We start from the raw sequence: 25,759 nt of genomic DNA on the forward strand, positions 1-25,759 counted from the left end.
TTTAAAAACCCTTTATAGACATTTTCCCATATAAATGTTACTTCACTATAGATTTATTAAATGTACATGCAAGATTTTCTAGCATTCTGCATATTAAATCTGCCACAGAAATTAAATGTAAATTTATATTTTTGTACATTTTGATTTGTATTTAATTTGCACTTCAGTTAATATCTGAATACTTTCCCCCCTAAAATGAAAAGATATATAAGCATAAGAAAGATCAGTGGGAATGCTATGTGATTAGAAAAGGACTTGAAGCAAGATACTATACGGGGAGAGAAGGAAGTGATTAAAGGAGTTTGAAGTTTAAACAAAATCAGCAAGTGCAAAGAGCCTGTTCCTCAATTGCAAAAAGAAATTGAATTTCTAAATAATAATTTATAAATAATATATAAATAATATATAAAATCTTAACTAATATATGGCTTACTGAACTAGAATCCATTCACATCCAGGTATATTTTAAAATTATAATCTTATTCTCATTGATCTAAGCAAAATCTCCTTTAATTTCAATTATTAGATTTTCCCCATGTTATTTATTTAAATAAATCAATTATTTATTAATTAATTAAACAGTTAATTTTACATGAATTTGCAATTTAATTATTTCTTTTATTTTTAATTAATTTTAATTATAACAATTTCTGTCTTAACTTTTGTAATTCTAACTGTGCAATTCTAATTTATTGTGATACATAACATAAAAGGATTATTATGAACGGTACTTTATAGATTAGTGCTGTGGTTAGACAACAGCTACAGCACTATATACACAGAAATTCAACACTATCAAAAATATGATTCTATACCTTCAGTCGTGCTTCTACTGATGCTTTCTTACGGCCTTCTCTTCTACGGTATTGTTCCACTTTATCTAACTGGTCTGGTCGCTGAAGCATCCCAGCTACCCTTTGTACAGCTGTTGCAACTGCTTCCCTGTCAGTCTCCTCCATCTTAAAGCAAAGCCTGAAAATACAGATGCATACATAACTTAAAAATAATGGTGAATGGATTCATAAAATCTTTATAAATTACCCATCAACATAGAGTTAGAATTATTGCATCTATTTACAGGACAAGCCACAATCTTAAAAATTAAAAAATACTACTATATCTACTTAATTATAGCAACAGAAACAATTACTATGCAACATAACAAAAATATCAGTGATAAAGTAAAGGTAATGAGATTTCAGAAGCAAGAATCATAATTTTATTGATTTGCTGGGTCTTAGATTATATTATGGTGCTTGTTTGATATGGTTAAAAGATTGGATAACTTTAAAAAAAATCAAGGCTATTAGACTTTGAAGGTTTTGATTTTAGATTTGGGTGGTACGCCTATTTGTGGTATGACAAAGTAATGTTAACCCTGGTTTTAAGATTCATGCTATTAGGCAATCAATTGCATGTGTATGGTGGAAGTATAAGAGAAGATTAGCTGATAAAGTGCCACTTTGGCTATCACCTCATGAAGCACTATATAAAACAGAGATGATTTCGGAATGTAAATGGATGACATATCGAGAGTTACTGATATTTGAAAAAGAAGGATTTAAGATAAATACAAAAGGGCAACTAGTAAGTTGAAGGATTTGCTTGTTTATTTATTACAGAATTTTTGAAAGATTTAAATTTAAATTTGATAAAAGTTTTGTTTTCACAGGAACTAAATTTGAATTGAATGTTAACTTATACTCTGACCACTTGATTTTTAAAGTGGTTACTTAAAATGTTATTTAAGATGAACCTAGAAGATGAATATGTTAAAGAGTGTATTGTAAAATGGGCAAAATATTTTAAGTATAATATGCTAGATAAAAGGGAGAATGTATGGACAAATGGACTAAAAATTCACATTAAATTATAGTTTGAAAGAAAACTTTCAAACTTTCATTGGTACTTGACCCCAGGTAGACTAGTGAAAATGTATAAAGAGATTGCTAAGTGCTGGAAATGTAATGAAAATCCAGGTTCATTTTATCATATGTGGTAGTCTTGCAAATATGTGAAAACATACTGGATAACAATTAAAATGCAAAAAAATTTTAAGATACAAATACTAATGAAACATGAAGCTTTTATTTTAGGTATAAGCCAATTGAAAAACAATTTGGGGTGCTACTCCTTCATGTGGTGACTGTTGGGAGGATTGTAAATGCCAAACACTGAAAAGAAAAAGAGTTGCCAAATGTTGAAGAATGGATTTTGAAATTGACTGAACTAGCAGAGATGATGAAATTAACTGCTTTGATTAGAGATAATAGACTAGACAGTTTTATAAGAGACTGGAAATCATTTGTAGACCTTCTACGTGCTTAATATAATGGATAGTTAACCATCTGTGATTATATATAGTAAATATACATATACACACATACACACACAAACATACAAAAGGGGAAGACAATTTACTGCTTTTTCTTTTCTTTTCGCACCCAGTCAGGGTGGAATCTACATGTTATATGTTAAATTTAATTGACCATTTTTTCTTCCTTTTTTGTACACTATTTCTTTGCTTTGTTTTGTTAAGATTAAATGTATGCTTTTGTTTTGTTTCATTTTGTTTGTTTTATTATTTTGTATTTTATTCTCTATGATAAAACAATAAATAAATATTTAAAAAATCTTGGCTGGATGTTATGATTTTCCTCAATAGCAATAAATTATAATCTGTTGTATATAATAAATTTTCACATGTACAGTACCTGAATGTTATCTTGCACTATCCTCATCCTAGTCTCTCCAGAGATCACCAACAAGTGCAACCAATAACCAGGCCTGAATCCTGACTGGAAGGAATCCAGATAATCTGTTTCATGCAGAACTCTCTGAAGTTGCCAAGCAACAGGGTGAACTAGAGGCAATAGTACACAAGGGTGGATATAACATGGTTGGCATTACAGAAACCTGGTGGGACAAAACCCATGACTGGAATGCACTGATGGATGGATACAAATTGTTCAAAAGAAATAGATATACAAAAGGAGGAGGAGGAGTTGCATTATATGTAAAAGAACACTACATATCTACAGAAATGCACATGATCAAAGATAAAATCCCTCCAGAATGTATATGGGTCAATATAAAAGGGAAAAAAGTGACATTACTATAGGTGTATATTACAGCCCACACAACCAATCAGAAGAAATAGATGAACTCTTTGCCAACCAATTAACAAACATATGTAGGAAGCATACCACAGTAGTAATGGGAGACTTCAACTATTTAAATATCAACTGGGAAACAAACTCTGTGAGTGGGAGATCAAACAGATTCTTAAACAACCCAGCCGACAACTTTAATCATCCAAAAGGTGGAGGAAGGAACTAGAAGTAAAGCTATACTGGACCTAATTCTTACTAATAGAGAAGAATTGATAGAGGGAGTTGAAGTTGCCGGAACCTTGGGTGAAAGTGACCACCTCAAACTGAAATTCAATATAATGCGAACACAAGCAGTAGAAAATAATTCAACTGGTGCCTTAAACTTCAAAACAGCTGATTTTAACAAACTCAGAGAGAACCTAGGAAAGATTCCATGGATGAAAATCCTAAATGGGAAAACAAGAAGCATGGGAAACTCTGAAAAATATGATCATAAAAGCCCAGTCCAGCACAATACTACTGAAAAAAAGAAGAAATTGAAGAAGAAACCTGCACAAAAGAAGAAACCTGCACAACAAGGCTGCACAAAAATCTCTCTGACAAACTGAAAGACAAAAAGGACAAGTACAAAAATGGAAAGAGAGACACATAAATAAGACTGATTATCAGTAGACAGCCAGAACATGCAAAGATGAAGTCAGGAAAGCAAAGGCTCAGAATGAACAAAGAGTTGCAACAGAAATCAAGGACAATAAAAAAAGTTTCTTTTAACATATTAATAACAAGAAAAAAGTCAAAGAAACTGTAGGTCCACTAAAGAGAATAGATGGCAAGGAAGTAGACAGGCAGTAGGGAGAAAGCAGAGCTGCTTAACTCATTCTTTGCATCAGTCTTCACACAAAAAGAAATTATAGCTCAACATACTAAAAAAACTACTGCAAAAGACAAACTAGAAACAAAAATTAAGCAAGAAAATGGTAAGAGAACACCTATCCAACCTTGATGAATATAAATCACTGGAACCTGACAGATTATGTCCCAGAGTTATGAAGAAGCTGGCAAATGTTATCTCAGAACCATTGCACCATATCTTTCAAAAATCCTGGAGCACCGGGGAAGTACCTGAGGATTGGAAAAGGGCTGATGTGGACTTCTGGTTTTGTGCTGTAGTATGCGGCCGCAGGATAATGAAGCTCTGCTCCCCATAGCCAGTTTCACCCTGCCAGAGGCACCTTAAATGAGTCTGAAGTTGCCATGAACAGGTGCCCATGAAGGAGGGTCACTCCGTTGATCACAAAATGATGGCAGTCATTTCGTTTGATCCAGGGGAAGCCCTCCAACCAGATAGGAGAAAGGATAGCTGTACATCAGCGTCTAGCCCAAGCTACTTGCAGCCAAAGTCCAAGAGCACGAACCAGAACATCAGTGAACAGTGTGCTTGGAACTGGTGAGAGTATCGATCTTCTCTCTTCTATCTTTTAACTGAATCCTTGGAAAAGACCCCCAAAGCAAGAAAACCTCTGAAAGCGAAGGGAGGGGACTATATCTCCACTCCCTCATAGATAGAAGCGGCAAATTAATACTAAGGGGGAAACAAATATATTGAAATGAAATTTAAAATACTACAGTCTGGACAAATCTAGAAACTAAAAAAATTGTTAAGACTATACCCTAAAGGGTTTTGATGAAATTATAAAAAATATATAACAATAATAACTTTTTGTCTGAAAAAACTGGAAAATAAACAACTACTGACACCTAGTGAAGAATCACAGCACAGAACACTAATAACAATGACTCAGAAATTGGCAGGACACCCAGAAACAAAGAATAATCTGTTCCCTTGAATTTTAAATAACCTTCAAGAATACAGCTGCAAACAAAGAAAGAGATGAATGAATAAATGAATGAATGAATGAACCTTTATTGTCAAAGTACAACCATGTATACATTGAGATTGGCTGAGCCTCCCTTCGTGCCCCCCCAACTCACAGTGACAACAAACCCTCCATCTTATTACACCATGTGAGCTAATTACACAACACACTGGCCTCACAAGTCAGTCATACATAAAATTATAAAATTATTTCCTGTTCAACAGCCTAACAGCCCATGGATAAAAGCTGTTCTTCAGCCTATTAGTATGGCTGGCTATACTCCTATATCTCCTACCCGATGGTAGGAGAGTAAAGAGTAAAGAGCCAGCCATAAGATTAAAAAGTGTCTGAAAGAAAAAATACTTGGACTATTGTCTAAATCTAAGAATTGTTTACAGAATAAGAAAAACTTTGGCTCTTGGTTAATTTTTTAGAGAAGAATTTACAGGAAGGACTTAAGTTGGCTAAACATATTGAATTGAAACTTTGACTGATTGCTAATTGACCCATGAATAAAAAAAACTGTTGATATTGTGTTCTTTCTCCCAGAAATGCTCTGTCTTTCATCAAAATCCTGTGCCTTCCACACTGAATCCAATCAATATCTTGTATTATTCCAATTGATTAGAATCCCTTCTGCCACCAGCCATCTAAAATTTACTCCTTTTTCAATCAGCTTGGTAGTCAAAAAATATTGTCTTCGAGTATCCCTTATTCTATTGGGAATCTGCTTCAACACTACTATTTCTTTACCTTTATCTTGTAATGGGTCATCTCTGACTCTTCTCAATATCTCTTCCCTTGTTTTCTTCATAAATATTACATGGACTTCTCTGGGCAATTTTTGAATTCATTCTAAATATTTCATTTACTTCTTGCTGAATCTCCAATCTTTCCATTTTTAGGGCCTCTGTTAATAGATTAATAATCACTTCTACTATATCTTCCTCTTTATCTTCAGGTATGTTCTGGAATCTTAAGTAGTGTACAGCTTTCTCCATTTCCAAGGCAGTAACCACTCCTTCTAAGTTCTGATTTGCTTGTTCTAATCTTTCATTCTCTGCCATTAGTACTTCAATTTTTTCCAGTATCTTCTGATTGGTCTTCCACCTTCTGAATTCTTTGTTCATTTTTAAGAATCAATTAAGAGGGTGGAAAATGCCAGAAACAGACAGAATAAACAATAGTAGAAACAACGACACAAGTGGAAGAAGAAAAAGAGAAGATGAATCAAGACAGTGAGGGAACAGTAAGACAGCAGAGGACTATGAGATCAACAAGACCTACATATTTAAATAAAAATTTAAATAAAAATGGAGAAGGAAAATGGAATCTTTTCAGTGAATATAAATGGAATGATCTCCCCATCAAAAAGAAAAAGAATTTTCAAACAACTACAGAAATTAAACATTGATATAATTTGTCTGCAAGAGACACACCTAAAAATACAACATTATACATTTTTGGAAAATTCAAAAATTGGAAAACTTTATTACATATCAGCTCAACAAAAAAAGAGGAGTAGCTATAAATGTTAAAGAGACAATAGATTTTAAAATGATTTATGCAGATGAAGAAGGATGAATACTAATGGTAAAAAATTTTAAATCAAAAACAGATACTTTTTATTGTAATATATGCACTAAGAAACAAGAGGAATTTTACCAAAACCACAGAAAAATAGTAGAAATGGAATATCAAAATATATGCCTAATTAGGGATTTCAATGCAATAGTAAATGGGACATTAGATTATAAAAGTAGTAAATCAGGGAAATAAACAAGAAAAAGATTACCTAAGACTTTTTTTCAACATGATAGAGGAAATTGATGTACAAGATATTTGGAGAGAAAAGAACCCAGGAAAATTACAATAAACATCTTATACTAATAGTCATAAATCTTGGTCTAGAATTGATATGATTTGGATGACGCCTGAACTAAGGGTTAATATGCAGGAAATTGAAATAAAAATAGGCACTTGGGTAGATCACAATCCTTTAAAAATGATGTGAAAAGGAATGCAGAAAAATTAAGATAGACTTTGAACCAATCTATATTAAAAGAGAAAGAATTTATAGATTAGCAATAAAAGAAATGGAATTTTTCTTCAAAAAATAAAATAAAAAAGAAGATACAACATTACAAAATGTATGGGATACAGCCAAAGCATATTTTTGAGGTGTAGTGATAACAGACATGGCAAAAAAAACCCAAAGAAAAGAGACAACAATGTCAGTTGTTAAGAATTTAAAAAATTAGAATTAGAACTACAAATAAACCCACAAAAGAAAATACCGGTACTGAAGACATATGGAAATAATAAAACATAAATTAAATTTAATAGAACCAGAAAAATTGGCACAGCAAATCAAAAGGGAAAAGCAAAACTTTTTTGAAAATCCAAATAAACCAGGAAGATGGTTAGCTTGTAAATTTAAAAAACAGAAGGAGAAAAAATTGATAAACAATTTAGTAGATGAAAAAGGCTGTTTAGAATTTAAAAATGAAGCAATAAAAAGATAATTAAAGAATACTATGAGAAACTGTATGTTAAAAAAGAAACTCCATGGGAGAAAATGACTCAATATATGGAAGAAAATAATTTACTAAAAATTCCAGAAAATTTCAAGACTATATTAAATGAAAAAATAACAATGATGGAATTGACAGAGGCAATACAAAGACAAAAACATGAAAAAACACTGGGACCAAATAGATTCCTGGCAGAGTTTTATAAATGCTTACAATCTACATTAAGTTTACCATTGAAAGATGTATGTTACAAACTTTTATTGGACGCAAAACTCCCAAATACATGGACAGAAGCAAATGTTACTTTGATACCAAAAGAGGACTCAGACTTGATGCACATTAAAAAACTACAGACCAATATTACTATTAAATGTGGACTACAAAATCAATAATAGCTGAGAGACTGAAAAGATTTTTGATTGAATTTATACACCCAGATCAAAATGGATCTTTGCCAAAGAGACAAATTAAAGGATTGAAAATAAAAGGTGAAACCTATAAATTGCAAGCATTTGCAAATGATTTGGTATTCATTTTAGAGGAATCTTTAGAGACTGTTCCTAAACTGTGGGAAAAGATAGAACAATTTGGAGAGACAGCAGAACTAAAGATAAATAGAAAAAAAACCAAAGTGATACTTAAAATTTTTACAGATAAACAAAAAAGCAACTATCAGAAAAAATAGAATTGCAAATAGTCAAAAAGGACAAATGGGAATATATCTGACAATAAGATGTTCAACAATAAAAGAAGATAACTATATTAAATTGTTAAATCAAATAAACTTGATTTGGAAAAATGGAAAAATCTGAAACTGTCAATATTAGGAAGAACTGCTATGGTGAAAATATACTACCAAAACTACTATTTTGTTCCAAACGATACCTATAAAACTGGAGAAAAAAATATTTGAAGATTTAAACTCTCTAATTCAAAAATTTATCTGGCAAGGAAAGAAAGCTAGAATTAAATTGAAAATGTTACAAGAAGCTAAGGGAAATGAAGGTTTTGGCTTGCCAGAATGGGTTTTATACTATCAAGCATCAGTGCTAACATGGGTAAAAGAATGGATAACTCTTAAAAATCAAAGATTGCTATACTTGGAGGGAGGGACATGACCTACAACTTGGTGGGCATGCTTTATTATGGTATGGAAAAAATAAAATACATAAATACTTCCAAAACCACTATATTAGAAATGCACTATTACTAACATGGGGAAAAATGTAAGATCTATTTGAAAATTCCAGGATGGCTCTCAACAATGGAAGCATTTGTATATCCAAATCTAGTCAGTCTCGATAAAATATGGACATATAAAGATATTCTAAATTCTGAAGGGAACTTAAAATATAGACAAGAGATGGAAAATCAGGGCATCGATTTAACATGATGGTCACATTTACAAATGCAAGTGAGATATGATAAAGATATTAAACAATATGGAGTTTACAAAGGGCAGACTATATTTGACCAGACATTACTAACTTCTGATGAAAAGTTAATTAAAAATGTACAATTTCTTATTAAATCTGAAAATGGAAGATGAACAGGTAAAAGAAACAATGATGGTATGGGCAAAGAATTTTGGATATAGTAGATTTAGAGAAGTGGCAAAGTCTGTGGGAAAGAAACTATAACTTGACAATGTCAGCCTCCTATAAAGAAAACCTATACAGAATGTTTTATAGATGGCACTTGCCACCAACAAGATTAGCAAAAATGTTTAAAAATATGTCAGAGAAATGTTGGAAATGTAAGCATAAGCCAGGTACTTATCATATGTGGTGGACATGTGTGAAAGCAAGGAGATATTGGATAAAAATTCAGACTTGGTTAGAAAAAATGTTAGAGAAACACAGATTATAAACCTGAATTTTTTTAATTAGGTATAATGCCAGAAAAACTTGATAAACAAAGCACATACTTGATTTTACATGTGATAACAGCAGCAAGAATTATATTTGCACAATACTGGAAGAACGAAGAAACAGCGCCAGAAGAAGAAATAATTTAAAAAATATTACACTGTGCGGAAAAGGACAGACTTACTTTAAGGTTGAAAGAAAAAGAAGAAACAGAATATTTTCAAACTTTGGGCCTATTTTATCAATGATTACAGAAAAGGTTTAGGGATTAAGAATTTAATTTGTATTAGTGAATAAGATATTCAGAGAACACATTTTGTTGAATGATTACTATTGAATTCTGTTTTTAAAAAATCAATAAAACTTTATTTAAAACTGTTGAAGAGGGGGAGACAACATGGATATTGTACACCTATCAAAAAATGACAGAACACCACATTCAATATTTACCTCTGAAGCATTTACTGTGGAACATCAAAGACCTCCAGAAGCAATATTTCAAGGCAAGATAAATATTTTTCAAGAGGAAATGTATGCAATGGTACAACAAATCAAATGACAATAGATTTAAACCATGAGGAAATCAAAAGCAACTTTGATGACATAAATAAGCACATTTCTAACTTAAATCTACAATCAAAAGACACCCAGAAAATGACGATGAATGAACAATCAAATCAGAGAACAGAACACAAATTAGAAGAACATGATCAAATCAATGAAGCTACAAATGAAAAGAACTACAATTTAATGCAAACAAGAAAATTTTTACAAGACTTTGATATAACAACAAAAATGGAATGGATTATAAAATTCCCAGGAGAATCATCAGTTTGGGACACAGAATGTATATATTTTACTTATTTTATCTTCTTTATTCCCAACAATACTTACAAAAACACATGAACAGCTGGGTAAGCGGAATATATCAACTTGGAAAACTACTCAGCAAAAGAAGGCTAGAGGTTTCAAGAGATTTGACTCACCCTACCAGATGGAGTATTACATGAGCAAACACTTGTTTGAATATGGTTAAAAGAACAGAGAACTTTGAACATAAAGGGACTCTATAACAAGAGGGATAAGAGATTTAAGTAATATAGTATGTTTTACAAAATATGAAATGAAAAAATATTGGGATGATGTAACTTTTATAAATATAAGTTAAATATAAGCTGATCAGAAATGATGTTATACGCAGATGCTATTTATTTTATTTATTTATTTTAATTCCATTTATATCCCGCCCTTCTCCGAAGACTCAGGGTGGCTTACAAACTTAGCAGTAGCCTTCATTCTATGTATATGCCTGCTTATTAGGGCTTTTGCCCCCCCCCAAGCGGCATTATTACAAAGTCAGCTTATTGCCCCCAACAATTTGGGTCCTCATTTTACCTACCTCGGAAGGATGGAAGGCTGAGTCAACCTTGAGCCTGGTGGGACTCGAACCTGCACTAATTGCAGACAGCTGGTGTTACTTAAGGAGGCATTAGCCCACTGCTCCACCAAGGCTCTGCTATAAGATAGATAAAAAGTACAGCATTTTTATAATGCATGAAATATGAAAAATATCGGGATAGTGTACTTAAATGAAAAAAATTGGATATTTAGATGACTAGCATTGAGAAAATCATGACTTATAAATGGATTGAATATAAGGGGGAAATTAAGCTTAAACAAAAATCATGAAAACAGGATGCATGGTGAACTAATGAGATGATTTTTGTAAGAATAATATAAGCTGATAAAAAATGTTATACATAGATGTTATCATTAACTGTACAAATATGAAAAAATGTATATTTAATCATTTATATATTGAAAATATTAAGTATTATATTTGTTTAAGGTTGAAGGAGGAGAATACAATTGGGTGAAGGGAAGATTAAAGAAATATATTAATATACTAATAATGGAATTATCAAAACCAATTATTATTGACTAATTAATTATTATTGATTTTTTAAAAATATATACATAAACCAAGACAACACACTACACCAGGCACTGGAGATTGTTATTGTAAAAAAAATCAATAAAATATTTTTTTTAAAAAGGAAATGGACTGATGTGGTTCCCATCTTCAAGAATGGGGGGGGAAACAGACCCAGGAAACTACAGACCAATCAGTCTAACATCAATATCTGGGAAGATCCTGTAAAAAATAATTAAAAAACAGATATGCGAGAAACTAGAAGCAAAGAAAATTATAACTAGTAACCAGCACAGGTTTGTTAAAAACAGATCATGCCAAACCAATCTTATATTAGTACACCAGCGAAACACTGTGGACATAGTATGCTTAGATTTCAGTAAGGCATTTGACAAAGTAGACTACAACCTGCTGCTTAGTAATCTGGAAAAAGGTGGAATAATAGGCAACATCACCACCAGATGGCTGACATCCACATGGAGAGAAGTAAGCAGTGGGGTACCACAAGGCTCCATCTTAGGTCTGGTACTCTTTAATATTTTCATTAATGACTTAGATGAGGGAATAGAAGGGGAACTCAAATTTGCAGATGACATTAAACTGGCAGGAATAGCCAACATCCCAGAAGACAAGCTCAGAATCTAAAAAGATTTTGACAAACTTGAACAATGGGCTCTATCCAACAAAATGAATTTTAATGTGGAAAAAAGCAAAGTTTTACATTTAGGCAGGAAAAATCAAAGGTATAAGTACAGATTAGGTGAGACCTGGCTCAAAAACAGTAACTGTGAGAGGGCTATTGGATCACTTGACTATGAGCCAGCAGTGTACAGCAGCAACCAAAAAAGCTAATACAATTCTGGGTTGTAATAAACAGGCATAGAATCAAGATCACGCGAAGTATTAGTACCACTTTATAAAACCCTAGTAAGACGACGCCTGGAATAATGCAACCAATTTTGGTCACCATACTACAAAAAAAACAGTTGAGACTTTGGAAAAAGTTCAGAGAAGAGCAACTAAGATGATCCAAGGCCTGGATTCTAAAACACATGAAGAATGGCTGCAGGACTTGGATTTGGCTAGTCTAAAAAAAAAAGAAACAGGGGTGACATGATAGCAGTATTCCAGTATTTGAGGGGTTGCCACAAAGAAGAGGGGGTCAAATTATTCTCCAAAGCACCAGAGGGCAGGACAAGAAACAATGGTTGGAAACTGACCAAAGAGAGAAGCAATCTGGAATTAAGGAAAAACTTCCTAACAGTGAGGACAATTAACCAGTGGAACAGCTTGCCTTCAGAAATCGTGGGCACTCCTTCAATGGAGGTTTTTAAGAAGAGACTAGACAGTCACTTGTCTGAAATGGTATAGGTTCTCCTGCTTGAGCAGGGGCCTGGACTCCAACGTCCCTTCCAGCTCAATTCTATTTCTATTTCTATTATTTCTAATCTACCTTTTCTATCATCTTCCCTAAAAAGGGAAGATGAAAAATTGGACAGAAATTGTCCAGGCAGGTGGGGTCAAATGATTTTTTTAAGGAGGGGGCAAACCAGGACCTCCTTAAAAGACCCCAGGAACATCATCTCCTACAGTGAAGAATTTATCACTGCCTAAACCTACCTGACAGTCATCATCAAGAAGGCTTTCACCAACCAGGAGGGACAAGGATCTAATTGATTGGTGGTTGCACTGATAGCAGTGAAGACCCTGACCAAAAGAATCAAATTATTTCCAGATAACTGAGCAAGACCTTTCTCCATGCATATCACACAGATCTGCACTATATATGGGTTCCAACTAGGAAAAATCTTAAGACTTTGTCTGTCAAATGCTATATTCCTAAGCATTCTCAAGCAATACAGTCATAAATGTACTACTGTGGTATTCTAAATAGAGGAATTAGCACACATGATATTGATAGAAAAGCCCCAGAACAAATATGTCAATGAAGACTCAGTCATCCAGGCCAAAGGGATCTAAATGTTGAATCATAGCAATAAGACCAAACTTTGGAAAGTCAGAGAGCTGACTTGATATAGCAAGAGTTGGTACATCCCAACGAATCTCTGACTCTCTGCTTAACTAATTTTGCTCTGACTGATGAAGTTGCTTGGATAAGCAGCAAAACATCTCAAATTAACAAAGTTTGTTCCAGTTGCCATGAGTCATTCTTTACATACCTTTGGCCTAGATCAGGGGTCAGCAACCTGAAACAGTGAAAGAGCCACTCGGAACTGGTTCCATCACAAAAGGAAAAACTGGGAGCCGCAAAAATTGTGTGCACATGCACGTACATGCGTGCATGTGCAGAACAGGGTTTGACTGAAGAGTGGAGACAAGGCAAGATATGCACCTACCCTGCATATTTGAATTGATTGGTTGAACTTTTTTAGTCCCACTTTTTTTGGGGGGGGGACTGCACATGGCAGAGGACTGGGAGCCGCAGAAGATGGTTGAAAGAGCCGCATGTGGCTCCAGAGCCACGGGTTGCAGACCTGTGGCCTAGATAATTGAATCTTTATTGACATATTGCCATGCATTCTGGGGAGAAACCCCTAAAGTTGGTGTGGTAAGAGTTGGTACATTGAAGCAACTCTCTGACTCTCTGCTTAACTAATTTTGCTCTGACTGATGAAGTTGCTTAGATGAGCAACAAAAGGTCTCAGATTAATATAGTTTGGACCAGTTGCCATGATTCAACCTTTACACACCAGAACAAATAAACAACTATACAGTATTTGAAAGAAATATATGGAAAAACAGGGTAACGAGAAAAAAAATCACTCAAGTATTCTCATAGTGAAGATTGATGAACCTAACTGGATTCCAGAAGCAACTTGGGAATGTCCCCAAAGATTTGCTGCATAGTTCTACCAACACCTTGGAATCGAAGAGTGGCCAAGGCTCTGGATAAGATTGTGCCTATGTGGCATCTCTTCATCCATCAACCCCAACACTCCCCATAGTTCATAGAGGAACTGTCGCTTCCTAACTGTCGGTAGGTATCAAGAGATACCTACAGTGCTGCTGGACAAAACTTAGGGCCGCTATTAAGGCCTAGTTCATTGTGATAAGAGCAGTGAAATTGCATTATTCCTCCTATTTAAGTAAAAGAACAGGGTCCTCAGTGCTATCAACTACCTGTCAGTTAGACTCTTGTCCCTCTAGCTCATAAAAGCCTCAGAACAATGGCCAGCAGGTGAGTTCAGGCAGTGATAAATTCCTAACTGCAAGAGAGAGCTTCCCAGAACATTTCAAGGAGGCCTGATTTGCACTCCTAAAAAAACTTTCACTCTATACCACTTGCCTGGACAATTTTCATTCAGTTTCCCCATCTCCCCTTTTAGGGGAAGTGATAGATAAGGTGGTTGCTTGGCAGCTTCGGAGGATGTAATTAGTTTCTTAGTCCTCTTTCAGTGAGGTTTTAGGCCAGGCTATGAGACAGAGGCCACAAACTAATGGATGATCTCTGGTGACAGCAGGTTGAAAATAGTGCAATGAACCTGACTCTCCTTGACCTCTCAGCAACCTTCAATACCGTTGACCATGGTATCCTTTTGGGCTGGTTATATATCCACATTTGAGTGACCCGAATGATGCTGTTGCTACCCTCTCACAGTGCCTGGATGATCTAGAGCAGGGGTGTCAAACTGCCAGCCCATGGGCTGGACGCATCAAAGGGAAACCACACCCACCCCATTGCTGGCAAAAAGCTCCGATACATCGCGCGACATCACGTGACATCACGAGTTTGACATGTCGGATCTAGAGGCTTGGATGGGGGACAATGGGCTATGACTAAATCCTGGTAAGACTGAGTGGCTTTGGGTGCTTGGAGCTTCAAAATATGGATATTTGACAATTTTACTTCTGTTGTACTCCCCCGTTCAGAATCAGTTTACAACTTGGGGGTTCTCCTGGACTTATTTCTGCTTGAAAATCAGGTTGCAGTCATGTCTTGGAGAGCCTTTGTATAGCTTTGTTTATCCACCAACTGTGGCCTTTCCTGGATCAGGACCCCTGCACTTGGTCACTCATACCCTACTCATCACTCATTTGGATTACTGCAATGTGCTTTATGTGGGACTACTTTGAAGTGCTTTAACTGGTACAAGGTGCAATAGCATGAGCAATCTTGGGGGCCTATAGAATGACACGTTACACCACTGCTTCATGAGCTGCACTGGCTACTTATGCAGTTTAAGCTATTGGTTATGAACTTTAAAGCCCTTCACGGCATAGGTCCAAACTACTGGATGAACCATCACTAAGACAAGTCTGCCCTCCTCATGCCAGCAAAGAAGCCTACTGAGGATCCTATTGGTCAAGGAATTCTGACTGAGCCTTCTCTATTGTAGCACCAGTCCTCTGCAATATCCTGCTCCACAGGGTGAAGTTTGCCCCCACCTTCCTGTCCTTCGATAAGGACATGAAGACCTGGCTCTGCTGTTTGGACAGGAGAGCCAATGGGGGATGGCATCACTAGAGGTGGCTGCCAGATTAACTAGCTGATCCCACCTTCCCCCTGAACTTTCTGCTTCCTCTCCACTTATTTTTTTAAATTTCATAATTGTACTTCCACTGTTTATTTATATTGTTTTAATTCTTTACTTTATATTTTATCTTTTTTTCCATTTTATTGTTGTAAGCTGCCCAGAGTATCCCCATGACAAGATGAGCAGCAAATAAATTTACCGAACAAAAAACAAACAATGGCAATCAACATAAAATAACATTTAGACATTTTATCAATTTGACATATAGTATTGTACAATATATAAGGGACACGGTGGCTCAGTGGGTTAGGACACTGAGCTTGTCGATCAGAAGTCGACAGTTTGGCGGGTCGAATCCCAAGTGCTGCGTAACAGAGTGAGCGCCTGTTACTCGTTCGAAAGCACGTAAAAATGCAAGTAGAAAAATAGGGACCACTATGGTGGGAAGGTAACAGCATTCAGTGCGCCTTTGGCGTCCAGTCATGCCGGCCACATGACCATGAAGATGTCCTCGGACAAGCACTGGCTCTTCTGCTTTGAAATGGAGATGAGCACCGGCCCCTAGAGTTGGAAACGACTTGCACGCATGTGCGGGGGAACCTTTACCTTACTGTACAATATATAGAGTATCAGCTTTAAAATATATTAAGTTGTAAACTGTAGTAACATGTATTATAAAGGGTGCTTTATTAACAAATTAAATCCTCTTCCTTCTGCAATAATTTTTCAATATTTTTCCTTATTTGGAAATAATAAAATATTACAAAATGAATTATAATAAATGTGAATGGAACAAGCACAAAACAGGCTCCATGTAGGAAAAAGCACTGATCAAATTTAAATTGTTCAGTAAGATGTACAGGAGCACAGAAAAGGAAATGTAATACCTAATAAATTACTGTGTTCCAACAGTATTTGATTACAACCATATATTTCCTGAAATGTTTATTTAATGTTAATTGGGTCCTACAAATAATCTAAATTTGATAATTCTAAATATCAAAACTTGTTGAGAGATCCAGAAAAATTAAAGATGCTGTAAATTTGATTATACTTGGATATTATTTATATTATATTATATTATTATTTTTTTCAAATACTGCACAGCCTATTATCTCGTGGCTTGCATAAATGCTAATGTTACTCAATCTAATTTTCTGGGTTTGCACATAATGAAAAATAAACTTACCATACTGGCAAAACTGCCATAGCATGCTAAGCTAAATGATGGTTGGCTTGTTTATGATTCCATTAACATAGCAACATCCTAAGACCAATAACAACAACAACAACAACAATAATAATAAATAAAATAAAATAATAAAAATCTCCTGTCAACTATACGTGGAATATGCATACAAGTAATTATTGTTTTTGCTGCTGATGGATTCTCCTCACCCATCTTCTAGCCACTGAGCCAACAAGAAAATTCGGGCCACATCCCACACATTTACTTACAACTATTAAAGCAGCAAAGAAACAGCATTGTAAATAAAATAATCGTTTTCTCCCACCTTTCTGTTTTAAAGAAATTTATTTTGTATGCAATAGGCTTCGGCTCTTATCATTGCAATCTGATATAACCTTGAGAAAGCTTCTCTATCAAGATCTCAAACAATCCAGGTTCAGAACTTTCAAAGGCCAAGAGCCATCTCCCTCTCGGTACTATGAGACGCACTTACCTTGTCAAATAAAGAGAGCGAGAATTAAATGAAAGCAACACCCGAAAGCTTGTCTTGGGCTCACGCTGACGACTATTAACACCCGGAACCCTCTGAAAGACAATTGAAGTGCGCTTGCGCCTCAATCCTTCAAAATACTTTTTAAAAAATCACCAACCAGAGGCTCATACGCATGCGTAGGCAAATAGGGAAGTTCAGTACTTAAATACGCCTGCGCAAAGTGTTCAGGCGCTGTCAAAATTTTATAATTCTTATTGGTATTACGGTGGTAATCTTCAGAGCGGACACCCCAATGATGGAAGCAGTGAATGAGTTGGGAGTGCATTGAGGTCGACTTTAGTGGTCACTGCTGAAAGTTTGCAACGGTGCCAAGCATTGTAAGGATGGTGGAAGCATACCTTGCGCGCGTGACTTCCTCTCGGATAGAAATTTACCAAAAGTCTCTTGCATGGCAAGAGATCTCCGGATATCATTCAAGAGAAATAAAATACAAAAGAGGAAGGGATATTTTTTTAGAAAATGAGTGCTTATGTTTTGCATCATTACCTGGAAGATATATAACCTCCCTCTTACATCGCTTTTACTAAGCACTGACATATATAGTACATAGCCCGGGTCCTATTTTCGGGTTGGGAGTGGGGGTGTGAGCAAATCGCAAAAACAGTAACAAATACTAACACAAATTACAAGGCATGAAATATGAAAGGGCAGTATGCCTAAAACTACTGTAGTTTTACTTGTTCATAATTTTTCATCTTTTCAAAAGATTTTTATCTCTTCTATAGGCTAATGCAGATTCCTACATTACCTTTTAAACATGTTTGAAATTTTCCACTGATCTCTTTTTTCAGAATTTCATGGGTCTCATGTAACAGTATGATTTTGAACATCCCACTTCACATCTTCACATGCTAGTTTTGCAATTTGATCCTCTTTCATCTTTGTATCACCTCAGGGTTTCTTATATTACTGATAATTAACTTTTGAACTTTATTCACCATTCATTATCTTTACTGCCTTTCTAGGAATATCCATTTTTAAAATCTGCATACAAAAGAGTTAAGTGATAATAATGAGCAAATATGGATTATAAAAACTTAAAATATTTATTAGTGATCTGCATACATGCATTCCGGTGACTTTGAATAGAGACTGAAAAAGCTAAACTTGGTTTAAAATCACACAACTCTGAATTCTGCTAACAAGGCTTGTTGATCAATCTCTCATTCCAATATTTAAGTGAGATTCCCTAGTTTACCTTCAAAAAACAAATGAGAATCCTTTTAGAAGGATGAATATTGATACTGGGACTGAGTAATGTGAATATTGTCAAGAAAATGACACAGGTTGTTTCTTGCTTTTTGTGCCATAGTTTAATTTGGTCTCCACCCATTTTTCATAATTCTACACTGTTCCAAACAACAACTGTGTCAGAAATAAAATTTATTTCTCTGCACCTTATACAACATATTGAAGGTAGAACCACAAAGCAGAGAGATGAAAGATATTGTATTTCATATACTTTCAGGATTTGGGAGTAGATAGTAGGTGATTTGGTGTATCCTGTGGGAGCTGTGTTCCTGTGTATTGTTAGTCCTTCCATGTGAAGTCAAAGAAATATTGTTAAGCAGTGTTGAAAGAAAAATCTTCAGGTTCCAGTCCAAGTGGGAATAAACAAAAGGAAGACTGCTTTAGAAAGAAGGTTGTAGTTTATTGAAGAGCAGAGCCAGACAGAAATGTGGCTCTGGGAAAGCTGACCACATATAGCTAGGAGTGGTGGGGTTTTATACCTTCTTGGGCTTTTGAGGTTGTTTCCTGTTCCTGCTTGAGGTTTTGTATTTCCTGTGTCATGTGTAAGGACCTGCTTCAAAACTTCATCGCAAGAAAGCAGGACTCTTGCAATATTTCCATTCCAAAAGGAACTTTTACCAGGAGAAGCTCACAGCAGGCATAGAAGACAGGATCTGAGGGTTTCCTGCTCAGATCAATAGGTTAAAAGAACATCAAGCAAACCCCACCCCAACAGTCCATCTGGTCAGTTCAAATGAGCCAATCCCTAGGTGTGGGAATGGAGCTGATAACGGACTCCGTTCCCATACTTGTGAAGATGTTGTTGGAACTTTGCACCTTTCTCTTCTGCAGTGAGAGATAAGCCAGATGGCTGGAGGCACATTCCTTTCTCACCCCAGGTTGACATCAAGGGGAAACAGTTCAAAGAGCAAACGGACAGGACAGGCAGAGAAGATACATTGTAGCTAAGGAAAAAGGAAAAAAAAACAGATGCATTCTCTGGAGCCTCCCCCCAGGAGAATGACAGAATCCACAGAAAGAAAACCAAAAGGAACAGAACCACCAACCCCAACAAAGAAATTGGTTCTGAAACTGAATCTTAGTGTGTCCTTTTGGTATTGATGGGTTAATCCTATTATGTCCCCAAAGATCATGTCTTTTAGAGTTTGGGTACGATATGTAGATTTTAGGGGTCTTTGTCTTCCTAATCTCATTAGTTTCTAGCTTCCTGGCTCCAACCTTCCTGAAAGAATTATCACATCTGCATTTCTAAAAGCTGGTTTCTGCTGAGTTTTCTGGCTGGGGGGATCTTTTTTAAGATCTTCTCCATTATTCCTTTGGAGAAATATATTCTGCCTTTTTAATATTCCCCAAAATCTTTCTTTTCTGGATTCTTTCCACAGAGGAAGGCGGCAGCTCTGCAAGTAGGCCACAGCAGCTTTCCAAACGGGCGGCACCACCGCACATTCCGAGAGGTGCGCGCACACCTCTGCCCGAACGGGTGGCAGTGCCATCCGTTTGCAAACCTGCCGCCACCAGTTTGGAAAGCTGCTGTGGCCCGTTTGCAGACCTGCCACCTTCAGAGGAAGGCAGCAGCTCTGCAAATGGCCGCAGCAGCTTTCCAAACAGGCAGCACCACCGCCCATTCCGAGAGATGCACGCACACCTCTGTCCGAATGGGCGGCGGCGCCACCCATTTACAAATCTGCCGCCACCGGTTTGGAAAGCTGCTGCAGCTAGTTTGCAGAGCTACTGCCTTCGGAGGAAGGTGGCAGCTCTACAAACGGGCCGCAGCAGCCTGGCAGGTATGCAAAGGGGTGGCGCCACCACTTGTTCGGGTGGAGGTGCGCACACACCTCTCCAAAAGTTTGGAGAGCTGTGCGCGCACCTCTCCAAACGTTTGGAGAGTTGCACGTGCACCTCTCGGAACGGGCGGTGGCACCGCCCTTTTGGAAAGCTGCCACGGCCCGTTCCGAGAGGTGCGCATGCACCTCCGCCCATTCCAAGAGGTGCACACGCACCTCTCCAAACGGGCGGCACCACTCTCCATTTGGAGAGCTGCGCGTGCACCTCTCAGAACGGGCAGTGGCGCCGCCCTTTCAGAAAGCTGCTGCGGCCTGTTGCTTTGTAAACGGGCCGCGGCAGCTTTCTAAACGGGCGGTGCCACTGCCCATTCCGAGAGGTGTGCATGCATCTCCGCCCGTTCAGTGGTGGCGCCACTGTTTGGAAAGGTGCACGCTCACCTCCACCTGTTCGGAGACGTGCGCGCGCACCTCTCCCAACGGGCGGCATTACTCTCCGTTTGGAGAGGTGCGTGCGCACCACTGCCCATTTGGAGAGGTGTGCGTGCACCGGGCAACTGGGAGCCGCAGGAGACAGCTTAAAGAGCCGCCGCGGGTTGCCGACCTGTGGCCTAGCTCCATCCCAGAGCCTTAGAAGGACTCAGTATGTGAAGAGATTAGCCAGGCAGAGAAGGCCCCGCTGGAGGGAAATGAGATGGGGCTCAACTTTCAATGTCTGGGTTGCACTTCTCGAGGGAAAGTGGCGGAGAAATTGTAATCATCTAGATGTTTTGCAGGATGTACCACCTGGCATGGCAGATTCTTCAGACATGAACTGGCATCACTCTGTCTCCTCCCAGGTTCCTATGAGAACAATGAAGATGACATGAAAGAAGGAGGGGACTGTTCTGGGGAAGGAAACACCCAACCAGGCAGGGGGGAGGCCTCAAGTATGGAATTAGCTCTGTCAACTTGTGCAGCCAACAAATCCAGAACTGACCTCCTCAAGCTTTCTGTTCCCTGGCTAAGGTTGACAGTCTGGAAAAAAAATCCTATATAATAGGTTTATTCAATTCAATTTCTATACCGCCCTTCTCCCGAGGGACTCGGCAGAATATAATAAAAATAGGGAGCTTAAACCTTACATGCATAGGTCTGGTTACTTATACCTGACAACATTCAAAAACTCTGTCTGTTAACTCTACAATTGAGCATGGCTACAGCCATTTTTCTTCTCATTCTAGGTTGCCACAAAGAATGGAGGGAGAGAGGTTGTCCAGATGTTTTGTTAATCAAAATAATCTTTTGTCCCATGCGAACCAGTCATCACCTGCTCCTGAGACTAGGGACTGGGCGTTGCATAAAAAGCCCACCAAATAATCATATTGGGGAACGTAGTTGCTTGCATAGTTTTAGGGGTGAGACATTTAACTTTGTATTAGGAAATTGTTACTTGTATATTCAGACTTGGTTTCACTCTTGACCGTGCTGATACTTTGTAACTAATAAACGTGGATTTCTGCTTTATCCGTCTCTGTCGGAACGATGACAATAAACCAAGTCTCATAAAACTTTTTTTTCTCAGGGTGCTGGGCTCTGACCACCTACCCGCTTACTTTTGGGAGAGCGGTAAAGACTCAGTGAAGATTTGAAATGGAGAAGAGTGAAGCTGCTGCTAGCCGTAATGGAACTCTGGCTGTCAGAGTGCAAGCTGGCACTCCAACCACTGAGGAGGCATCACTGACAGGGACTTGGCCGAACGCCAGATTAATCCAACCTGGGACGCTGGTACTGCAGGAAGGAGCTACAATCCTGGTGGACCTCTATCAAGTTGAGGCTGCCCCTCAGTGCAGGAGCACTCCTGTAACCACTGGAGAGGAGCTCTTATTGCTGCCGTCCCAGGGTTCTTAGTCTGCAGATTGCAAGAAAGGAAAGGGGTTGATGGGATGGGATGACTGTGGAGAATGGAGGTTCCAGTCTGCAATCCACAGTCCCTCACTCAAACAGCTGAAGGAGAAGTTTGGCAAGCTGGAGATAAAGGATACAATTCCAGTTCCCCACCTCTTCCGCCCCCTTGCTGGAGTCCCAGCCTAAACATTGGAGCCTGTGCCATTTCACCCATTCCCCAGCCAGCTGTGATGTTGAGCCCTGTATCCAGCTTTGTTAGTCAAAATAATTGTCCCGTGGGAACCAAGGTCATCGGCTGCTCCTGAGACTGGGAACTGCATACAAAGTCCACCAAATAATCATATTGGGGTACATAGTTGATTGCATAGTTTTAGGGGTCAGACATTTAATTTTGTATTGGGAAATGGTTAATTGTGTATTCAGACTTGGTTTCACTCTTGACCATGCTGATACTTTGTAGCTAATAGATATGTTCTTTGAAGAATTTGCAAGTCTCAGACTTCTGTTTTATTCATCTCTGTCTGTCAGAACCACACAAAGGAAAAGGCTCTCTATTTGGCAGGTTCTGATAACTGTCTAGAGATCTGACTGGAAGGCAGTGTTGTTTTTCCACATTATTGAACTGGACAGTGAGAAGAGGGTATGGGTAAGGACGTATTTTGTCTATCCTCAGGCCCAGACAAGCTTGGATTTCTGAAGGAGAGATGCCATTATTTTTTCCATGATTCTTCTGTTCCAATCACTTGATTCTTGGCAAGTGGGAGGGGCACTGAGTTGGCTATGCAATCAAGGCATAGTAATGTGAGTATCAGATTTGAGAACTGTGGTGACTGGATTGGAGAGTTCTGCTCAACACCACCAATATGGAAGGTGAGGTAGTTTGAATTTTGTCCTAAATCTTTTGATTACATTATAATTGAAAGTACTTTTAATAAAATTGTACTACTAGCCTTGTCTCTTGAGTTTTGTCCACTCCCTACACAACTATCATGCTTTTCTTCATTTCTGCTTGGGCAGCAGTTTTCCATTGTCCCAGGCAAAGAGGAAACTAGAGAAACAAGGAATTTCCCATTGACTCTACCTGACATGCATTTCCAAACTGTTTGGGGTATTATGCACACCTGGGATAACTCCCTAGCAGAGGAATTTATATTCAGCCCACCTACAATTTTCAAAAGTCCAGCACCCAGGGTGGGGAGGAACTCTCTCAGTATAGTATGGGCATTCCCTTCCTTTCCACATACCAATTTTTAAGTGTCAGGCACTTGGGAGGACTCTCTAACAGTCAGAAACTAGGCTGGCAACTGCCCAGATAGCACATTTCCTTTCTCAACGTGCTTGAGCCTACAGGTATCTGTAAAACTCCTTTGCTTTCCAATATCTCTGGGTCACGGCCTGACACAAGCTTGCAAAGGTTTGGGTGCAACTGAGAATGAGCTGGGATGCAGGTTCCGGGCAATAGTGGGAAAAACACAAGGGAGATATGCACACACATAATAATTAAGCACAAGTCATGAATTTTGTGAGGTATTTACCAACTAGGAGCCTCTGGCTTAAGCAGATGTTTGGTTCAAAGCCAAAACTCCCTTTGTTATCTGTATCGGGGCAGGCAAAGCCCTGGGTAGACTTTCCAGAGAAACAGTCTGGCGCCAGTTAGATGTTTACTCATGCTAGGTCTGCTTGCCAGGTTACTGTCAGAATTCCTTTGTGGTCTCCAAATTGTAAGAAGAAAAATTTTAGTCATTCCAACCTGGGTCATAAATGGGCATGTAGGACAACTGCTTCAAATGGAGGATAGGTTTATTTGACAGCATAACACTGACATACAGTAATCAAAGGTAAACACAATTTGAAATGCCAAAAGCAGTAATATTTACAGGGAAAATGGTTCTTTGTTTAGTGAAATATGTGAAAGTGTCAGCTAGTGTGTCTGCATTAGGGAATGTGCAAAGTCCAAAGGAAGGAAATGTCATTTTTTTACCTTGCAGAATGTGGCAAAGTTTGTCCATCTAGCTGAATTTTGGGTGAAGGGTTGGGTGTTGGGGAATTATATTGTGTGACTAAGAGATTTCCATGTCTTGAGAGGATTTGCTTTAGTTATGATTAAGTTGCTGGTATTTACCAATTTCCTAAGGGGAAGGTACACTTTGCCAGAATACATCAGCTCAGCTGGCTTTCATGGCTAGGGTCATGAATTCATGAATGAATTCATGAATCCATGGTCTCCTGCTTTCTAATGTCATGCCTTCTAATACTGTAGCATTTATATCTATAAAGGAATATAGAGATTACCTTGGAAGAAAGAACTGTTAAAAGCGATTTACTGGTAACCTCTTTTTTCAGGACCCTATGAACACAAGGCTTATATGGCAAAGCATCCAGGCCATTACAGACTATAATGTGGCTCCATCAGGTTGTAAGGGAGACAGACTTTTTAAATGAACTGAACACATTTTTTTGAAAGATTTGAGGCACCAAATAGCACCCCTGTGAGGAAAGCTGTGCCCCATAGACAAGCAAATACTTAGCTTTGATGTTATCTTTTTCCAGAGGACACTGCAGAAAGTTAGCATTCGGAAAGCAGCAGCCCCGGATAATATCCCCTGATGTTATTCTTAGGGAATGTGCAGACAAGTTGGCTTGTGTTCTTATATTTTCAATCTTTCATTGCAGCAGGCAGAAGTCTCACTGTGTTTTAAGACTGCCATTAGTTGTCCAGTGTCCAAAAAGTCTACAGTTATGGATCTTAATGATTACAGTCTGGTTGCACTTACATCCATTATTATAAAATGTTTTGAAAGGCTAATAAAGGATATTGTTGTATCCAGCCTCCCTCTAGAACAGTGATGGCGAACCTTTTAGAGACCGAGTGCCCAAACTGCAACCCAAAACCCACTTATGTATCGTCAAGAGCCAGGTGGGTGTGGCCCATTGTCTGGGTGTGGCCCATTGGGTGGGCGTGGCTGCAGTGGTAATGGCAGACTGGGTGGGACTAAAAGGTTCAATCAGGCAATTCCAACTTTGCGAGATCTTTTTTTTACCCACAAGAAGTTGAAATTGATTGATTGAACCTTTTTTTTTTGCACATGGTGGCAGAGGCCTAAAGCGAAAAGGTTTTATAAAACCCAGCTGAAGGCCTAGGACTAGAGCAACAGTGCGCGTGTCAGAATCCATTTATGTCCCAAGCTGTTCGATGAACAAGTGAAGGACCCTATGTTGACTTGGGCTAAAAATCTGGGACATGGCATTGACCTTGATACATGGCAAACGGTCTGGG

The 25,759-nt window shown here is 37.8% G+C and overlaps 1 protein-coding gene across 4 annotated transcripts in view; it reads right to left on the reverse strand.

The window, feature by feature from the left end:
• Positions 1-17,621, reverse strand: part of EXOC3 (exocyst complex component 3) — a 101,711-nt gene extending 84,090 nt beyond the window's left edge. For all 4 annotated transcript variants that reach the window (XM_083377084.1, XM_083377085.1, XM_083377087.1 and 1 more), the window contains exons 1-2: positions 17,504-17,621; positions 816-972 (exon numbers count right to left, since the gene is read on the reverse strand). In XM_083377084.1, coding sequence (XP_083233210.1) covers positions 816-959 — 144 coding nt within the window. In that variant the 5' untranslated portion in view covers positions 960-972; positions 17,504-17,621. The remainder of the gene's footprint in view (positions 1-815; positions 973-17,503) is intronic.
• Between the last annotated feature and the right edge of the window lie 8,138 nt (positions 17,622-25,759).

This window comes from Vipera ursinii (assembly GCF_947247035.1).
Source record: "Vipera ursinii genome assembly, chromosome: Z".
NCBI lineage: Eukaryota > Metazoa > Chordata > Lepidosauria > Squamata > Viperidae > Vipera > Vipera ursinii.